This window comes from Vairimorpha necatrix, chromosome 7 (assembly GCF_036630325.1).
Source record: "Vairimorpha necatrix chromosome 7, complete sequence".
In the NCBI taxonomy this organism is placed as follows: Eukaryota; Fungi; Microsporidia; family Nosematidae; genus Vairimorpha; species Vairimorpha necatrix.
In genome coordinates, this window is record NC_088822.1 from 1057796 (window position 1) to 1074684 (window position 16889).

General features: G+C 29.6%; 9 protein-coding genes and 1 non-coding gene across 10 annotated transcripts; 7 read left to right on the top strand and 3 right to left on the bottom strand.

Annotated features, from left to right (window-relative positions):
- Window positions 1-230: 230 nt before the first annotated feature.
- VNE69_07261 (cyclin-dependent kinase) lies at window positions 231-1121 on the top strand (the record flags this gene model as incomplete). The annotated part of the gene is made up of 1 exon (XM_065474268.1): window positions 231-1121. One exon carries the CDS (start codon window positions 231-233, stop codon window positions 1119-1121), a length of 891 nt encoding a protein of 296 aa, XP_065330340.1.
- Window positions 1122-2218: 1097 nt separating this feature from the next.
- Window positions 2219-3445, bottom strand: VNE69_07262 (signal recognition particle receptor subunit alpha (SRPRA); the record flags this gene model as incomplete). The annotated part of the gene is made up of 1 exon (XM_065474269.1): window positions 2219-3445. One exon carries the CDS (start codon window positions 3443-3445, stop codon window positions 2219-2221), a length of 1227 nt encoding a protein of 408 aa, XP_065330341.1.
- Window positions 3446-3702: 257 nt separating this feature from the next.
- VNE69_07263 (DNA-directed RNA polymerase III subunit RPC6) lies at window positions 3703-4404 on the top strand (the record flags this gene model as incomplete). The annotated part of the gene is made up of 1 exon (XM_065474270.1): window positions 3703-4404. The coding sequence occupies one exon, from the start codon at window positions 3703-3705 to the stop codon at window positions 4402-4404; it is 702 nt and encodes a 233-aa protein (XP_065330342.1).
- Window positions 4405-4636: 232 nt separating this feature from the next.
- Window positions 4637-5638, top strand: VNE69_07264 (eukaryotic translation initiation factor 3 subunit I (EIF3I); the record flags this gene model as incomplete). The annotated part of the gene is made up of 1 exon (XM_065474271.1): window positions 4637-5638. One exon carries the CDS (start codon window positions 4637-4639, stop codon window positions 5636-5638), a length of 1002 nt encoding a protein of 333 aa, XP_065330343.1.
- Window positions 5639-5824: 186 nt separating this feature from the next.
- On the bottom strand, window positions 5825-6247 carry VNE69_07265 (uncharacterized protein; the record flags this gene model as incomplete). Its single annotated transcript, XM_065474272.1, has 1 exon — window positions 5825-6247. One exon carries the CDS (start codon window positions 6245-6247, stop codon window positions 5825-5827), a length of 423 nt encoding a protein of 140 aa, XP_065330344.1.
- A 199-nt stretch (window positions 6248-6446) lies between these two features.
- Window positions 6447-8021, top strand: VNE69_07266 (T-complex protein 1 subunit gamma (CCT3); the record flags this gene model as incomplete). The annotated part of the gene is made up of 1 exon (XM_065474273.1): window positions 6447-8021. One exon carries the CDS (start codon window positions 6447-6449, stop codon window positions 8019-8021), a length of 1575 nt encoding a protein of 524 aa, XP_065330345.1.
- Window positions 8022-12184: 4163 nt separating this feature from the next.
- On the top strand, window positions 12185-12553 carry VNE69_07267 (CBFD-nfyb-HMF domain-containing protein; the record flags this gene model as incomplete). The annotated part of the gene is made up of 1 exon (XM_065474274.1): window positions 12185-12553. The coding sequence occupies one exon, from the start codon at window positions 12185-12187 to the stop codon at window positions 12551-12553; it is 369 nt and encodes a 122-aa protein (XP_065330346.1).
- Window positions 12554-12666: 113 nt separating this feature from the next.
- VNE69_07268 (uncharacterized protein) lies at window positions 12667-14391 on the top strand (the record flags this gene model as incomplete). Its single annotated transcript, XM_065474275.1, has 1 exon — window positions 12667-14391. One exon carries the CDS (start codon window positions 12667-12669, stop codon window positions 14389-14391), a length of 1725 nt encoding a protein of 574 aa, XP_065330347.1.
- A 442-nt stretch (window positions 14392-14833) lies between these two features.
- Window positions 14834-15487, bottom strand: VNE69_07269 (uncharacterized protein; the record flags this gene model as incomplete). Its single annotated transcript, XM_065474276.1, has 1 exon — window positions 14834-15487. The coding sequence occupies one exon, from the start codon at window positions 15485-15487 to the stop codon at window positions 14834-14836; it is 654 nt and encodes a 217-aa protein (XP_065330348.1).
- Window positions 15488-15521: 34 nt separating this feature from the next.
- On the top strand, window positions 15522-15594 carry VNE69_07910. Its single transcript has one exon. It is a non-coding gene; the product is annotated as a tRNA-Val (tRNA).
- Window positions 15595-16889: the final 1295 nt, after the last annotated feature.

A 16889-nucleotide genomic window follows, 5' to 3' on the forward strand; every position in this document is an offset into this window, starting at 1 on the left:
TGTATTCAACTAATAACTCTAATATTGTTAGATTACATTAAACTTTACTTCTATCTTTAATGAAGTGTTTTATGTTGCTCAAATGGAGTCAGAGTTTGCGAAAATTGAAGTCGATCTGAAGCTAAAAATTTTAAAAAAAAGATTTTTGATCAATAAGTGGATTTTGTAAAAATCAATTTTAAAAGTTGAAAACATTGATTAAATATTTGACCACATTTTTTTATTTCCCCATGTCTGATTCTTTCCAAAAAATCGAGAAAATTGGAGAAGGAACTTATGGCGTAGTTTATAAGGCTAAAGAAAGAAGAACAGGAAAAATTGTTGCTTTAAAAAAAATAAGACTAGAAAACGAATCAGAAGGAATTCCTCCTACCACTATCCGGGAAATATTACTTCTTAAAAATCTGAAACATTCTACTATTGTAAATTTACAAGATGTAATTTACAATAATGATAAAATGTATTTAGTCTTCGAATTTATAGACATGGATCTTAGACAATATTTAGACAGTCTGTATAGTGACAGTATTCTTGTAAAACCAAATATCTTAAGGAAAATGTCTTTTCAACTTATAACAGCCATAAATTTTTGTCATTCTAAAAATATTTTTCATCGTGACCTTAAGCCACAAAATCTTCTTATTGATTCTAAAGGGAATCTAAAACTGGCGGATTTCGGGCTCGGCCGCCTGGCCAGTGTGCCGCTTAGAACTTACACGACTGAAGTGGTGACACTTTGGTACAGGCCGCCCGAGTTATTACTGGGTAGTAAGTATTATGACGCGTCAGTGGATGTATGGAGTGCAGGATGTATCATCTCTGAAATAATATTATTAAGACCGATTTTCGCAGGAGATTCTGAGATAGACCAACTTTTTAAAATTTTTAAAATACTAGGAACTCCTAATAATATAAAATGGAAGAGCGTCGAGACTCTACCTAATTATCAGGAATCATTTCCTAAATATAACCCGGTCGATTTGGAAGACATATTGTCTACTGATTCAAATTTGATATCTCTTCTTAGAGAAATATTTATTTATGATCCAATAGAGCGAATTAGTGCACAGAAAGCTTTAGCTTCTAAATATTTTATGGGGTTGGAACCCATTTATGAATAAAAAATTGTTTTCTAATATAAAATTTTTGGGTGAAGGATACTTTAGACCCCCCCTTTGAAGCGCTTCAATTTTTTTTTCGAACCCCAAAATTGAAGTGCAAAAAAAAAGAGGAGCAAGAAAGGGACAAAAATTTCTTATCACTTTAAACATTAAAAATAACAAATAAATATATGCTTTTATACAAAAATTAATTTTAGATTTAGTTATAATAATCATTTGAAGTATTGTGTCTTTTTTCGCCCTTCTTATTTTTTCAATTTTTTTTAATTGTTGGTTTATTATTAAAGTAGATTTTCTTCAAAAATCTACTTTAATAATAAACCAACAATTAAAATTATAAATATTATTTATAAAAGAAAATTTAAATAAATGTTCAACGATCTACACATATTGTTAAATCAAAAAATTTAATTTAAATATGTTAAGTTATAAAGAATTATATAGTTTTATGGTTATAATCTTTTTTTAAATTAGATTTCGTATACAAATATATATTTATTTGGTATTTTTACTGTTTGAAGATGCAAGTAATTTGAGTACTAATGATTGCTTCTCCTTTATTTTGCACTTCGTTTTTGGGGTTCAAAATTATAAAGTGAACACTCTCAGAGGGGAGCGTTTTTGTCCCCAATTCTAAAAAATCAGAAGGGCAAAATTAGCTTATTGGTTTATATTATTGTAAAAACTTGTATTAAAATATAATTGTGTGCATAAATATATATTTATTTTGTATTTTTAATGTTTAAAGTGATAAGAAATTTTTGTCCCTTTCTTGCTCCTCTTTTTTTTTGCACTTCAATTTTGGGGTTCGAAAAAAAAATTGAAGCGCTTCAAAGGGGGGGGGTCTAAAGTACCCCACCTCCAAAATTTTTTACCTAAAAAAACATTATTCAAAGTTAAATTGATTAGTACAATATCATCAGAATGAATTTAATATTGGGTTTTTAAAGAATTTAAACTACGGCGCGATATTCAACTTCTATATGTTAAATATTAGCTTGTAAAAAAAAGTAATTTTTTTATGATAAGGCAAACAAAAAGTTACACAAATTATTTTATATAAACAAAGGTTTTTAAAAACATTAAATTATTTTATTTTAAGACAAAAGGCTTTGTACAATATCATCAGAATCAATTTTCATTAGATCATTATTAGTTTGACCTGTTCCTAAAAATAATACAGGCGCGTGACTAGAAAATGTCATATTCAATATTTGTCCAATTTTATCATCCACTGTATCAACTTTGGTCAAAATTATACTGTCAATTTTCCTATTAGCATTTCCTTTTTCAATAAACTTATTAAATTCTCTTATATGATCAAGACTGTCTGCTCCTACCAAGGCTTCTCCTACATAGACAATATAATCTGGTACATTGACTTTTATAAGCTTAGACAAACTGTCCATTAGTGTCGATTTATTGTGCATCCTACCAGCAGTGTCTATTAAAATTACATCATATTTTTCATTAGTGGCTATTTGTACAGCCGTGCGTGCAACTGACGCGTCATCTTTCCCGTATCCTTTTTCATAAAACCCGACATTGTGTCCACTTCCTCTAAACCTGTCAACATGGACTTTTAATTGTTCAACTGCGCCTGCTCTAAAAGTATCACAAGCTGCTATATAAACTTTCAAATCATTTTCTAATAACCAATAACAAATTTTAGCCAACGATGTACTTTTTCCTACACCATTGACACCTACAAAGCATATTGAAAATGGCGTATCTTTATTTTTAATTTTTTTTAAAAATTTTTCATGATCAACTGACGGTATTAATTTTTGTAAAACGTTAGACACATATTTTTTAAATATGTCTGGCGTGACATATTCGATATTTTCATCTTTAAATTGATTAATTACACATTCTGTTAAAATTTTTGTAGTATCGTAATCTACATTTTTTTTTACAAGATGCAATTCCATTTTATCTTTAAGTTCTTCAATATGGATTTTATTTGTAAAAAGGTTAAAACCTTTTTTAAAAGTTTTTTTACTGACAGTTTCAATGATTTTCTGTTTTATAACAGAAGTAGTTGAATAATTAAGTTTTTGTTCTTCAGTTTCGATTTCTTTTTTTTCGACTTCTTTGGTTTCTTTTTGTTTGTTAATGAGATCGTGTATTTGTTGTGTATGTCCTACGCTCATGTAAACTATGTTTCCTCTTATTTCGTATTCTACTTTTTCATCTCTGACAGTTTTAGTTCCTACTAAAGAATTAGTATCAATTGATAATATGACATTCTTTAAGAAGTTTGGTTGTAAGCCTTCTTCGAAAAGAATGTTTCCTCGTGTATTAAATATTACAAAATAAGACATTTGGGGTTAAAAATCTAAATGTCAGTTAAAGAATTAAAAACGAACTATTAAAAAAAATATATTAGAAAATGCAATAAATTAGAAAATGTAAAATATAAAAACTAAAATGCAATTTGAGATGATGATTAAATCTATAAAAAATGATCTTTAGTAATATATTTCAAAAAAGCTCTTTGTGTTATAAGAACACAAACAAGCTTGGCGCTTACTTTTTGAAAATTAAAATGGTTGGCAAATTTTTAAAATTTCGCCCCCAAATGGAAAAGCTTCTCGAATTCATAAAAACATATGAAAATGGTGTAACAGAAGAACAAATCTTGATTATGAACCCAAATCTAAACAAAGAGTCTTTAGTAAAAATTTTAAATAAATTAATAAAAAATAATACTTTAACGGTCTATAAAAACGGACCCAAGATTTTTTATAAAGCGATAATAAATGCTTCTGATGATTACGAAAGTTTAATTATAAATTTGATAAGTCAAAGTGGCACAGAAGGCTTGTGGATTAAAGACATTAGAGAAAAAACTAATATGCCTCAAAATTTAATATTAAAAATGTTGAGTCAGTTAGAAAACAAGCGAATAATTAAAAGCATGAAGAATATGAAGAATAATCGTAAAGTTTATGTACTTTTTGATGTAATTCCTTCTGATGAAGTTACAGGCGGCTTTTGGTTTAATGACAATGACGTGGACGTTGAGTGCGTGGAAAATGTCAGTAAAATTGTTTATAATTTTATTGATAAGAAGACGCGTATTGATGAAGAGAATGCTATGAATAAATATTCTAATAATCCATCTTTATTAGAAATTACAGAGTTTATTAATACGTTGAATTTTTTAAATAGTAAAGTTAAGGAGACTGAACTCCGTACACTTTTGTTTACTTTAGTTTATGATAATAAAATAGAAGCTTTGAATGATCAAGGAACAGAGAGATTTAGAGTCCTTAAGTAAATAAAACAGTAAGAAATAGAATAAAAATATTTTTCAGTTAGGTTGAAATCTTGAATTTTTTATAAAATAGAATTTCTTAAAAGGCGAAATTTAAAAAATTTTATTAAAAAAAAAAAATTTAAAAAATTTTAAAATCTTTTGAAAAGTCTTTTAAGTTAAATTATTTTTTAATTTTTTTTGTTACACTAAAATCATTTCCTTTTTAAATTTTTCATCCTTTTTGAGGGGTATAATGTCAAGTGAATGCAAAATGTCAAGTGAGTCGTCAAATGGCCGCCAGATTAAAGTCAAATGCCATGAAAGACCAATTACTGATCTTAAATTTAATAAAGACGGAGATTTGATTTTTACATCTTCCAAAGATTCCACTTGTAATGTTCTTTACACTGATGGCACACCTCTTGGCTCTTTTTCTGGGCACGACGGCTCAATTTTTTCCTTTTCGCTGAGCGACAATTCGCAATTTCTGCTGACTGGCAGTGCAGACCAGTCGGTCGTCCAATGGGACATAGAAAAAGGACTCAAAATAAACCAAGAACAAATAAAAAGTGTAATAAAGGCCACAGATAACTTCAAAAACGAGAATTTATTTATTATCGGCTGTGATGGATCAATGGGCAAAGATAAATGCATTTTACTGTATGACTGTAGAAGTAAAGAAAGCAATAAACTAATAAGCTTAGATACAAATCCTACAGGAATATTAATAGATTATTCACAAAATAATGTTTTAATATCAAATGATGACGGGTCAATTTGTCAACTTGATCTTAGAAATAATTTGATAATTAATAAAGCACAAGTTCATACAAGTAAGATTACGAAAATTAAGCCAAGTGCGTGTAGAACATTTTTAGTAAGTTCGTCAATAGACTCACAGGCTAAAATAGTGGACATGGCAAATTTGAACACAATAAAGACTTTTGTGTGTGAAGAGCCAATAAACTGCTCAGTGATATTCGGGACAAATGATAAAATAATTTGCGTAGGTGGAATAAACGCGAGAGATGTGACACAAAGTAAAGGAAAAAATAAATTTGACACTAAATTCTTTGATGTGGTCACTACTGAGCAAATTGGATTTTATACTACGCATTATGGAACTATAAACTGTGTAGATGTTAATACAGACGGGACAATGTATTGCTCCGGGGGAGAAACGGGTTTATTGTCAGTGGTTAATTTTGGAGAAGATTTTTATAATTCTGGATTTACTAATTTTAATAAATTTTAAATTAGTTTGCCAAGAATTTGTTTGTTTTAAACTCTAAATTTATATGAAAAAAATTTAAATGTTAATTTGAAATATATTAATTTGAGATATGTTCATTTAAGATATGTTCATTTGAAATATGTTCATTTGAAATATGTTCATTTGATATGTTAATTTGAAATATGTTAATTTGAAATATGTTCATTTTTATTTTATTTCAGTTTTCGTTGTGTTCTTATTTATTACATCATATTCCTTATTATCTTTTTTTATTATTATTGATCCATCTACAAATCTTATCTCTTTGATTCCACTGGGATATGATCTTTCTATTTGTCCATTATCAAATTCATATGTTATGACTTTAGTCTTTGAATCATAAAGATATCTATATTTATCTCGTATCACATAGGTAGACCCATCTTGTAAATAATATCGAACTTTCTTATTTGTTATTTCTTTATGTATAACTTTTTTAGAATCTAAAATGTCTTTATATTCATTATTTAATTCTTTTAATTTTTCTATTTCTTTTTTTAATAATTCGATAATTGACGGTTTTTTATTTGACTCGATTTTTTCCATCAATCTGTTTATGCTGTTAATTTTTTCTTTTATAGTTTTTAGCATAAACAGGGTTCTTTTTAAAAATGAATATTCCCATATAAAAACATTGCTTTCTAATATTATAACTAAAAAGGTTTGATTTATTATCGAAATAAAACTATTTAACTTAACATAATACAATTTACAAGATTTATTTTCCGTTTTTAATATTTAGTACTTTCTCAATAAAATAAGATTTTCCGTTATTTTTTTAATCCCTAAAATGCAAAATCAAATGCCAAGAAAATTATACATTCTTGTTCCTGATAAACCAAGTCAAATCCAACAAGAAAGCGCAAGTGCCTCCGCTATGATTTCTTCGGTGATCAAAACTTGTCTTGGACCAAAAGCAATGCAAAAAATGGTAATTACAAAAATTAACAGTATAGAAATTACTAATGATGGGAACAGTATCTTAAGAGAAATTGATGTCTCTCATCCTTCTGCCCGTTCGATTATCGAACTGGCTCGTACTCAAGACGAGGAAATAGGCGATGGTACCACATCAGTCGTAATATTAGCATCAGAAATATTACAAGTCATGTCTAATGTACTAAATACAGAAATAAAAGAAACAGGCAAATTTCCGCATCCTATAAAAGTCTGTGGTTATCTTAATAATGTCAATAAAATCGCAATGGAAGTAGTAGAAAATTTATCTTTAAATTTACAAGATACAGAAGAAAGCATTAAGGCGATCGTAAGATCGAGTGTAGAGACGAAGATCTGCAATATTTTGAAAGTTCCAATTGACAATATGGCTTATGACGTAGTCAAAAAAATAACGGAAAATGGAATCTGCGACTTAAAAAACAATATAAAAGTAGAAAAAATTTTAGGAGGAAATATGATACAAAGCGGCATACTTGATGGTATAATTTTAAACAAAGACATAATTCATCCACAAATGAGAAAAAGAATAGAAAATCCAAGAATAATAATCTTAGATACGCCACTTGAATATAAAAAAGGCGAAAGTCAAACTAATTACGAGTTTAAAAATAAAGAAGATTTTACTAAAGCACTAGAAATGGAAGAAAAACAGATCAGAACCATGTGTTCTTATATTTTAAATGTTAAACCTGACATTGTAGTCTGCGAGAAAAGCATTTGTGATTTGGCTATGTCAATTTTGTATCAAAATAATGTCACTGCAATTCGTAGAATTAAAAAAACTGAATCAGTTCGATTATCAAAAGCAACAGGCGCTTCTATTGTCAACAGGATCGAAGATCTAGAAGACAAACACGTAGGAGAAAAGTGTAAACTTTTTGAATATTTAAAATGTGGCGAAGAATATTATTCGCAATTTGGTCAATGTGTCCAACCTAAAGCGTGCAGTGTTATAATTCGTGGACCTACTAAAGACATCATGAACGAATTAGAAAGAAATTTCTGGGACGCAGCAAAAGTAGCCAAAAATTTGATCGTGAGCCCAAAACTTGTCCCGGGTGGCGGATGTTTAGAAATGAACATTTGTAAAAAATTAGGCGAAATTGAATCAAAAGATCCACTGGAAAAAAGTATTTATAAAAAAGTGTGTGAAGCTTTAAAAGTTATACCAACAGTCCTGTTGATAAATAGCGGCGTGTTTAATCCATTGATGAAAATTGAGTTACTTGAGAAAGAAATAAATAAAAATTCTTATAATGGAATTAATGGGGTAAATGGGGAGATTGAAGATATGAGGAATGTGATACTTGAACCTATGGCAGTTAAAAAACAAATTTATGCTTCTGCTTTTCAAGCAGTGTTACAGTTGCTTAGAGTTGACGGGATTATGGAAAGTAAAAGATAAATTAAAAAAAAGTTAAAAAATATGTCTTTGTATTGTAAAAAAATCTTCTTGCCTGTTTTATAAATTTCTCAAATTATTTTTAGTTTTTACCTGTCAAATGTTTTATTTGGATTTTCCATCCCCTCTTTCGGAAATGTTTTTAAATACTTTTTGTAGCCAATCAAATCTGTCCATTTGTAAGAATATGATTGGTCAGCATTTGATCGGCTACGACACCCCCTCAATCAGTCTTCGACGTGTCCTTCTTAATATGACTTATGTTAACTCTCAATTCGCCTGCTGAATTTTTCCTTTTTACCAGAAATGCGTCTTCACTTAAAATTTTGACAATAATATAACCAGGTGACCATTTAGCTTCTAACTTTCCACTTCCTGGGTAATCTCTGTAAACTAAAACATCTTCTCCTATTTTAAACTTTTGCTTTATATCTTTTTTCCCTTTAACGATGTATTTGCTGTATTTTTTAAAGTTTAAGTCCCTCTTCCGTAAAAGTTCTTGCTTCGTATAGGTCTTAGGGGTAACTCCTATTCTCTCATCTATGGCTGTTGTTATTTGCTGACCGTATTTTAGAATGTACGGCGATGTTCCTATTGATCGGTTAAACGATAGATTTACTGCCAATGTAGCTTCTTTGACAACTTTCCTCCAGCCAATTTCGCCATAGTTTGCTAATTTTCTAATTTTGTTCGTCAATGTTTGTATGACCCTCTCAACCGCGCCTGTAGTCTGGTGATGGTATGGCGAACAAAATTCCCATGATATATTATACTTTGAACCTAATGCTTGTACCACGCTGTTGTCAAACTCTAAGCCGTTGTCTGTCAAGATTCTTTCGGGTATCCCATGCTTACTAATGATTAATTCTTCGATCGCCTTATATATTTCACAGCTCTTTTTGCTTCGTAAGATCTTGGTTTCTATCCATTTAGAGTAGTGATCGATCGCTACAAATATGTATCCGCTTCCGCTGTTGTCCGAAAGTTTTCCAAGCAGATCAAATTCCCACAGCTGATTGGGTCTTTCTGAAAGTATTACTTTGTTCTTTGTCTTCACGCGTTGATATCCCGAACGAAGACATGTTTTGCAATTGCTTACGAATTTCGAAATGTCTTGGTGCATTGTTTTCCACTTATGTGCCTGTGAAATCATAAATTTCATGGTATTTGATGTCCCATGCCCTGATATTTTATGGTACTCCTCTAGTATGTCGTTGATATTATTATTCGATAACTGATGTAAATCAATGTTACATGTTTCACACTCTTGGTGAAATCTACTAAAGCCATCAGCAATGTTATGCTCTCCTTTTATATACTCCAATTCGAAGTCGTATTCCGCCAATTTGAGTGCCCATCTGAGAATCCTACTAGTTGGATCCTTCACTGTCCATAGATAGATTAAGGCTTTGTGGTCTGTTCTGAGCGTAAATTTGCTTCCCAAAAGGTAATGTCTAAAATGTTCTATTCCTTTAACCAAGCCAAGAAGTTCTTTATCGGTAACTGAATAATTCTTCTGACAATTATCTAGTCTTTTGCTAAAGGCGGCTATCATTTTTTCAGCTCCAGTTTTGTTCTTTTGCAGCAGCACTGCTCCTATTCCCGTTTCAGATGCGTCAGTAACCAGAATGAATGGAGCTTTAAAATTTGGCTGTGTACGTATTGTATTTTGGCTTAGTACTTTTTTAACGGTTTTAAACGTATCCAGCTGTTTGTCAGTAAGTTTAATTTTTTTACCAGATGTCTGTTTTTCGCCCTTAAGTACATCATACAAGGGTCCCGTAATTTCTGCCATCTTTGTCACAAAATCCCTGCAATAGTTGGCCATTCCTAGAAAACTCCTTAATTCCTTTATGGTGGTAGGAATTGGGTACGCTTGTATATCCTTAATGCGCGTTTCGTCTACCTTTATGATTCCGTTTCCAATGACGTTCCCCAAGATCTTTATTTCCGATCTAAAGAATTTACACTTTTTCTTATTAAGCGATAGATTTGCCGCTCTTATTTTTCCCAATACTATTCTCACATGTTTCTTATGTTCTTCCTTGTTCCTTGAATATATTATAATATCGTCTAAGTATGGGATCACAAAATTATGGTTTTCTTTTCTGAATATATTGTCCATTGCCCTTTGAAATGTTGCTGGGGCGTTACATAGTCCGAACGGCATACGATTAAATTCGTATAATTTCCCCCTATACGAAAATGCTGTCTTTTCCTTGTCTTCTTCTTGTAAAGGAATTTGATGGAATCCACTAGTCGCGTCCAGTATTGTAAAAATAGTTGCAGTTGATAGACTGTCAAAAATCTCGTCGATTCTAGGTGTCATGTATGCGTCCTTTACTGTTATGCTATTCAGACCTCTATAGTCTACGCACATTCTCCATGTTTTGTCAGGCTTCGGTACCATCAGTATTCTGCTACACCAGGGACTTCTGCTTTCCCTTAAAATTCCAAGTTCTAGGAGTTTGTTGATTTCTTCATTTACGGCTTCTTCTTGTGATACTGGTATTCTTCCGTTCCTTTGGCAAATTATCTTCGTACTGTTCGTCTGTATACGATGACTACCTGCAGTGCAGAGGTTATAGTCGCTTATTTCTGTTTTGAAGACGTCCTCGTACTCTTTCAAAATTTTGTTCTCTTCTAAATCACATGCGGAATTCGACATTTGGTTGATTCTATATTTTGGTGCATTTAGAATATCTAAAATCAGTTTTTTATTGTCGCATATTACATTTGCTCCTATTATAACATATTTTATGTCTTTGATTATTAAGGGTGAGAAGATCACACCTTTTCCATTGATTTCGATTATACAGTCTTTTAAATAGCCTTCTATTTTTAATATTTCATTTCCTATACCTTTTACTACGCCATTATATCTAATAATCTTATTACGTTCTTCTTGTGGAATATCATTGTAATTTATGACCGAAACATCGGCCCCAGTGTCTAGTAGTACTTTCGTATTTTTATTAAAGAGACGGCTTTCCACAAAAAATGGGTTAAAACTATTTTGTATATGATGTAAATAGAATTCAATTTCTTTATTGTCATGATCTTTCTCGTCACTTTCGTATTCTTCAACGGCATTTATATTTTTTCTCTTCAAGTTGTTTCTTTCTCTATTGAGTATTATGGTAAGTGCTTTGCAGTCTCTTGTGGAATGGTTACATTCCCCGTGGAGTGTGCACCGTTTATTAGTATGCCGCGGTAGTTTTTCATGGGTTATGTTTCTTTTAAATCCTTTTTCTTTGTAAAAATTAGTGTGGGGCCCTCTGCCCGCGTTGTCGTGTAGCTTAGTCCTAGCTAACATCTTATCGGGATATGGAATCCACGATATCTCCTCCGCCTTTTGTATAAATCCTTGCCACGTCTGGACTGTAGTTGCGGTCTGGTATAACAGAGCTTTTATCTCCATTGGTGATTTATTAATTACCATTTGGCACAAAGCGTCCAAATTTATAAGAGATCTCTCATATATTACAGTAGCTTCCTGTAGCATCTGCGAGTAATCTTCTCTCGTTTCCGGGACCATTATTGAGAGGAACCTGCTTAGTGTTATATCGTTGTTCTTATACGATCCAAATCTTTTCTTTATTAAATGAAGTATTTCCTCTAAGCTGACTGTCTCCATTTTCCCGCCTAATGTCTGGGAAGCCCATGATAATGCTTTCCCCCTGAGCTTGCTCACCAATGCCGTTTTGAATTGATCATTGGTCCATTTCGAAACTTCCCCTACCAACATTATGTCTCTCAGCCAGACATTTACATCCTCACCTGCTTCTCCTGTGAAGCATCCGACATTGTTTGTCGTTGTCGCCATGTCAAATGTTTTATTTGGATTTTCCATCCCCTCTTTCGGAAATGTTTTTAAATACTTTTTGTAGCCAATCAAATCTGTCCATTTGTAAGAATATGATTGGTCAGCATTTGATCGGCTACGACATTACCTATTTAAAATATTTATATGTCTACTTAACAAGAAAAGTCTTTATTTCTGAATATAAATGACTTGTCTTGTAAACGTGACCTGTCTCTTCTGATTTTTAAGACACTGTTTTAAATTTGAAACACAAAATATAAAAAAATAAAAACGAAAAATAAAAAAAAATTATTTCATGAATCAACACCCTTATTTTAATAACAATAATATCAAGTACCCCATGTCTCAACAATACCAACACCCAATACTCAGATCTACAGATAGATTATTACCAGTAGCCAACATTGGTAAAATAATGAAAAGACCCATACCAAAAGAAGCGAAAGTCGCCAAAGAAGCAAAAGAACTTATGCAAAGATCAGCAAGCGAATTCATTGCTATAATCACATGTAGAGCTAGGGAAATCTGCGAAGCAGAATCAAGAAAAACAGTGACAGGAGAAGATTTAATTAGAGCAATGGAAGATTTAGACATGCCTTTGTACGCAGAATTGGGAAGAAAATATTTTTTACAGTATAAAAATTTGATGCAAATAGATAAAAAACAGAAAATTCAAAAAAACAGTTTTGAGTTTTTGGAGTTTCAATGAGTTTACTTATGAAATAAAAACCATTATTTTTTAACTTTTTCATTTTTTTTTGATACTTTGTTTGTTTTTTATTTATGCAAAAAAAATATAAATTGAAAAAAAAATGCATTAATATGAATGAATCTAAATTTGTAAAAAAATCAAAAGTTGTTGATGACGAGAAAGAAAAATCAAATAAAATAAAGTTGCAGGAAGAAGAATCGAAGGAGCAAGACATAAAAAAAGATAACCTGAAGAAAATTATCGACAAGAAACAATATTCAAAGAAAGTAAATTCAAAAAATGTAGGCGAACAAAAAAATTTTTCAAAAAAAGATCCCAAAGAAACAGAGGAAGTTTCAAATATAACAGAAGACTCAAAAATAATCAAAGAACAAAAAATATCAGAAAACTCAAAAAACACACTAGACCCAAAAATATTAGAAGTCACAGATGCCTCAAATAATGGCAATATAATTTCTTGTATTTTAAATTCAAATATGGATTTGATTAACAATACCTTACAAGATATAATTTACAAAGATTTCATTTGCAAATTTTTCACCTTGGAATTAAGTATCAATTATTTTGATCTCTGCGAAGAATTCCCTTTAGATATGAATATTATTATAAGAAGCACTGATTTCAATGTTGAGCTTTTAAAGCATATCGAGTTTTACATTGAAAATTTTTTCAAGAATTTACAATATGAAAATATCAAAGCTCTAAGAAACAGACAATTATTTAAGATCCATTTACGACACATATGCCCACTAGTTAATTTAAAAAGGAGTATTAAAGAAGTATATAAATTGACAAATAATCAAGATGTAAATGATTTTAGTAGCTATAATTTCTTGATTTTATCAGGGGAAATTCATAGAATCAAGGAGACCAGAGTTCTCAGATCTTGTTTTTTAGAGTGCGAGAATATTCTATGCCAAGATAAATGTTACATTCTCAAACTTGAAGATGTAAATTATTTAGCACACGAGTCTAAAAAGACTTTCATTCATATAGTCGAGGACAAATACAAGACCTGTTTGAATTGTAAAAGTCTTCTTGTTGAGAATATAAAATTTAGGACATATTCTACTAAATATGAGCATATTCTAAATGATGATTCATATCAAATATATATTAAGAGTCATAAAGATCTAATAAGCAAAGGCTTTTATGTCGGCTTCCTACAGCGTAGAAATAATGGGAAATTACAATTTAATGTAAACCAGTCCTATGAACAGAATATTGAAAATATAAAATATAAACTTAGAAATACAGTGACCAGAGATTTACAGACACATTTATTAATTGTCTCTAGTTTTATATTCAAATCTATAAAATCCCACTGTGATATTCAAGATTGTATCCTGATGATAATCCTCAATATATTTAGCTTTAATAATATCAGAATGTTAATATTCACCACAGATTCCTGCTATGTAAGAAGTTGCACTGTAAACTTTTTTAAGATCAAAGATCTACAAGTGAATATATTTTATGATATGAAATCTTTTAGAGATGTAAAAGGATTGTGTATAAGAAATTACGGAGATACGAAGATACAATCAGTAGACATGATTTTTCATCTACCAATAAATCATTTATTGGATTATTCATATGAGAAATCTCTTTTAGATTTTAAGATAAACAAAAAGACAGTAAATTTGAATGAAAATGATCAGAGGAATATTCAAGATTTATTTATAAAATTCAGAAAGGAGTATAAAAGGATTATTGAGCCAGAGAGATTATTGAATACACTGACTTCTATTTATATTTCTATACTTGAATATACAGAAGATTCATATTTGATTAATGACTTCATTCTACAACATTTTGTAGATAAATTATTATAAAATATTGTGAATATTAAGGAGTCTTATCAAGCAGATATAAACTAGATCTAGAATAGAATCTTCTTTATACATAGAAAATAATCAAAAATATGAATATTTGATAATTCTACGTCGCTTAATATAATACTTTACCTATAAAACATAAAGAGAGAACATCTTTTTAAGGTTACTAGATATTCCTACGTCGCTTAATATAATTAACTTTACCCGAAAAACATAAAGACAAATTAAAAACAAAAATATAAGGAAATTTAACGTCTTGATATGATTGAACTTTACCTGAAAATTTTAGAGACCACATTAAATGTAGAACTTCTTAAATTCAAAATCACACAAAAAAGATAAGAGCCCATTAAACAATAAATAGAAAATCAATAACTAGTACTTTGTGTGTGTATTTTATAACACATTTAATACACAGAATTTTACTGCATAAGTGTATTTAGTTCTTGCCCAGTTGTTTTAATATTTTGATCTTTTTCTTCACTCCTCCTCTCTTGGTCTTCTTCTGGATTTGTAGAGACTTTCTCTGCACTGGTTTTTTATTTAATCCTTCTTCTATCGACTTATAGAAATCTAAAAATTGCTCGCTTTTACAAATATCCATTTTTAATGCCAAGACAAGTTTGTTTAAGATGATTTTTATTATTTTATTTTTACTTTCTTGATATTTAAGAACTAGAGGATGATACTCCAACAAATTTACATTTGTAGTTATATTTACAAAATTGTATATTTCATTTCTTTCAGAATGTATTTCAGTACTATATTCTTCTATTGCTGTGTCAAGTGTATCTTTTTCTGATAATTTCGTATTTTCTAATATTGAATTTAAAAAAAATACCTTTTTTATCTCGTTGGTGCTTTTTTTCAAAAGTTCTTTTTCTGGATGTAAGAAAATGTAGAAGATCAAAGTCGAGTTAAGCAGAGCTGCAGTGTTTTTATATTTTATTTGTAGTTCTTCTATTATTTCTGTGTACATAATATTAAGATGATGCTTATAATCATCTTTGCTGTTGTTTTTTATGTCTTCTTGGTTGATATATCTTGTAAATAATTGTTTATACTTATTGTATTTTTGATCTAAAGATTTCATCTTGGGGTATAAATGTAAAAATTTATTAAAACTAGCACGTGTAGTGTAGTGGTTATCACGCGTCCTTCACACGGACGAGGTCCCGAGTTCGAACCTCGGCAGGTGCAAATTTTTATTATAAATTTAGGATATGATTTATTTTGTAGAGTTAGCTGATTATCATAATATTACTCTTAATTTGCTACAATATTTTTTTAAGAATTCATTTCTCAAAAAGCAAGAATTCAAAAGTCTAATGTGATTAATTTTTAAATTGAAAATACTTTTATAACATAAGAAATTCAAAAGTAAGTGTAGAATTGCGATAAAATACAAATAAAGAATTTTATAATGATTTCAAATAAATAATATGGCTAATTTTCACTTTATCCCCCCTTACCAATATAAATACAGAATTTTTTATTTTTAGCCCTGTTTTTCGAAATTCGATGCGTCCAGAGCGGAAAGGAACATAGAAAAATTTACATAAGTAAAAAAATGGTCTTAGAAATATCTAATTTGATCATAGTTTAGGAAAAATATATTATTTAAACCAATTTAATAATGTTTTCTAATAAACTATGAGTTAAATAGAAGTCTAAATTTGTAAAAATATGTTTTAACCTATTGCTTTCTTTTGTCATTACATTTAATTTTTGCTAAAGATAAACATGTTTATACACAGTTTATGTTGTTTAAAACAGATTCTAGGTTTGGTTATTCTTAGTTTGGTAGTATATTTATTAGTCTTGTTTTTTAGGTTTTCATTGGTTTTTCTAGACAAACAGAGAATAATTATGTTATATTTATGCTCTTTAAAGAATTATTGAATCGTATATAATGTCAATTTAATAAGATATGTTATATTTTAGCTCCAAAAGTAAAATATTACATGTTTGGAAAATTCTTTAATTCTTGAAAAATATTCATTTATAACAGCAAATGAACCTTATAAATATTATTTATATAGAGATTTCGTTGTTATACATTGCAATGTACAATAAAGATAAATCTTGATCAATAATTGGAAGAAGGAATTTTTTAAAAAATTGGAAAAAAAAACGAAAAAACAATTGTTTTATTTTTGGTAAATATGCTATTTTATTACAACTTTATTTTTTTGACTTTTGCTCCTTCACATTTTTTCCGCTTCGAATTTCGAAAAAAAGGGATATTTTTTAAAAATTCTTAATTTATATTGGTAAGGGGGGGATAAAGTGAAAATGCTCCAATAATATTCCTAAATTTAAAAATGGAGGTTAAAATTATATAGAAAATTATTGTTATATTAAAATATAAGAAACTGCTCACAGAAGTTTGTATGCGCCAATCCATCTTTCTTTATTAATAATCTTAAATTCCTCGAAGAATCTTGCGGGTGTCTCGAAATTTATGAATGTGAAAACAGATATTTTTAATACTG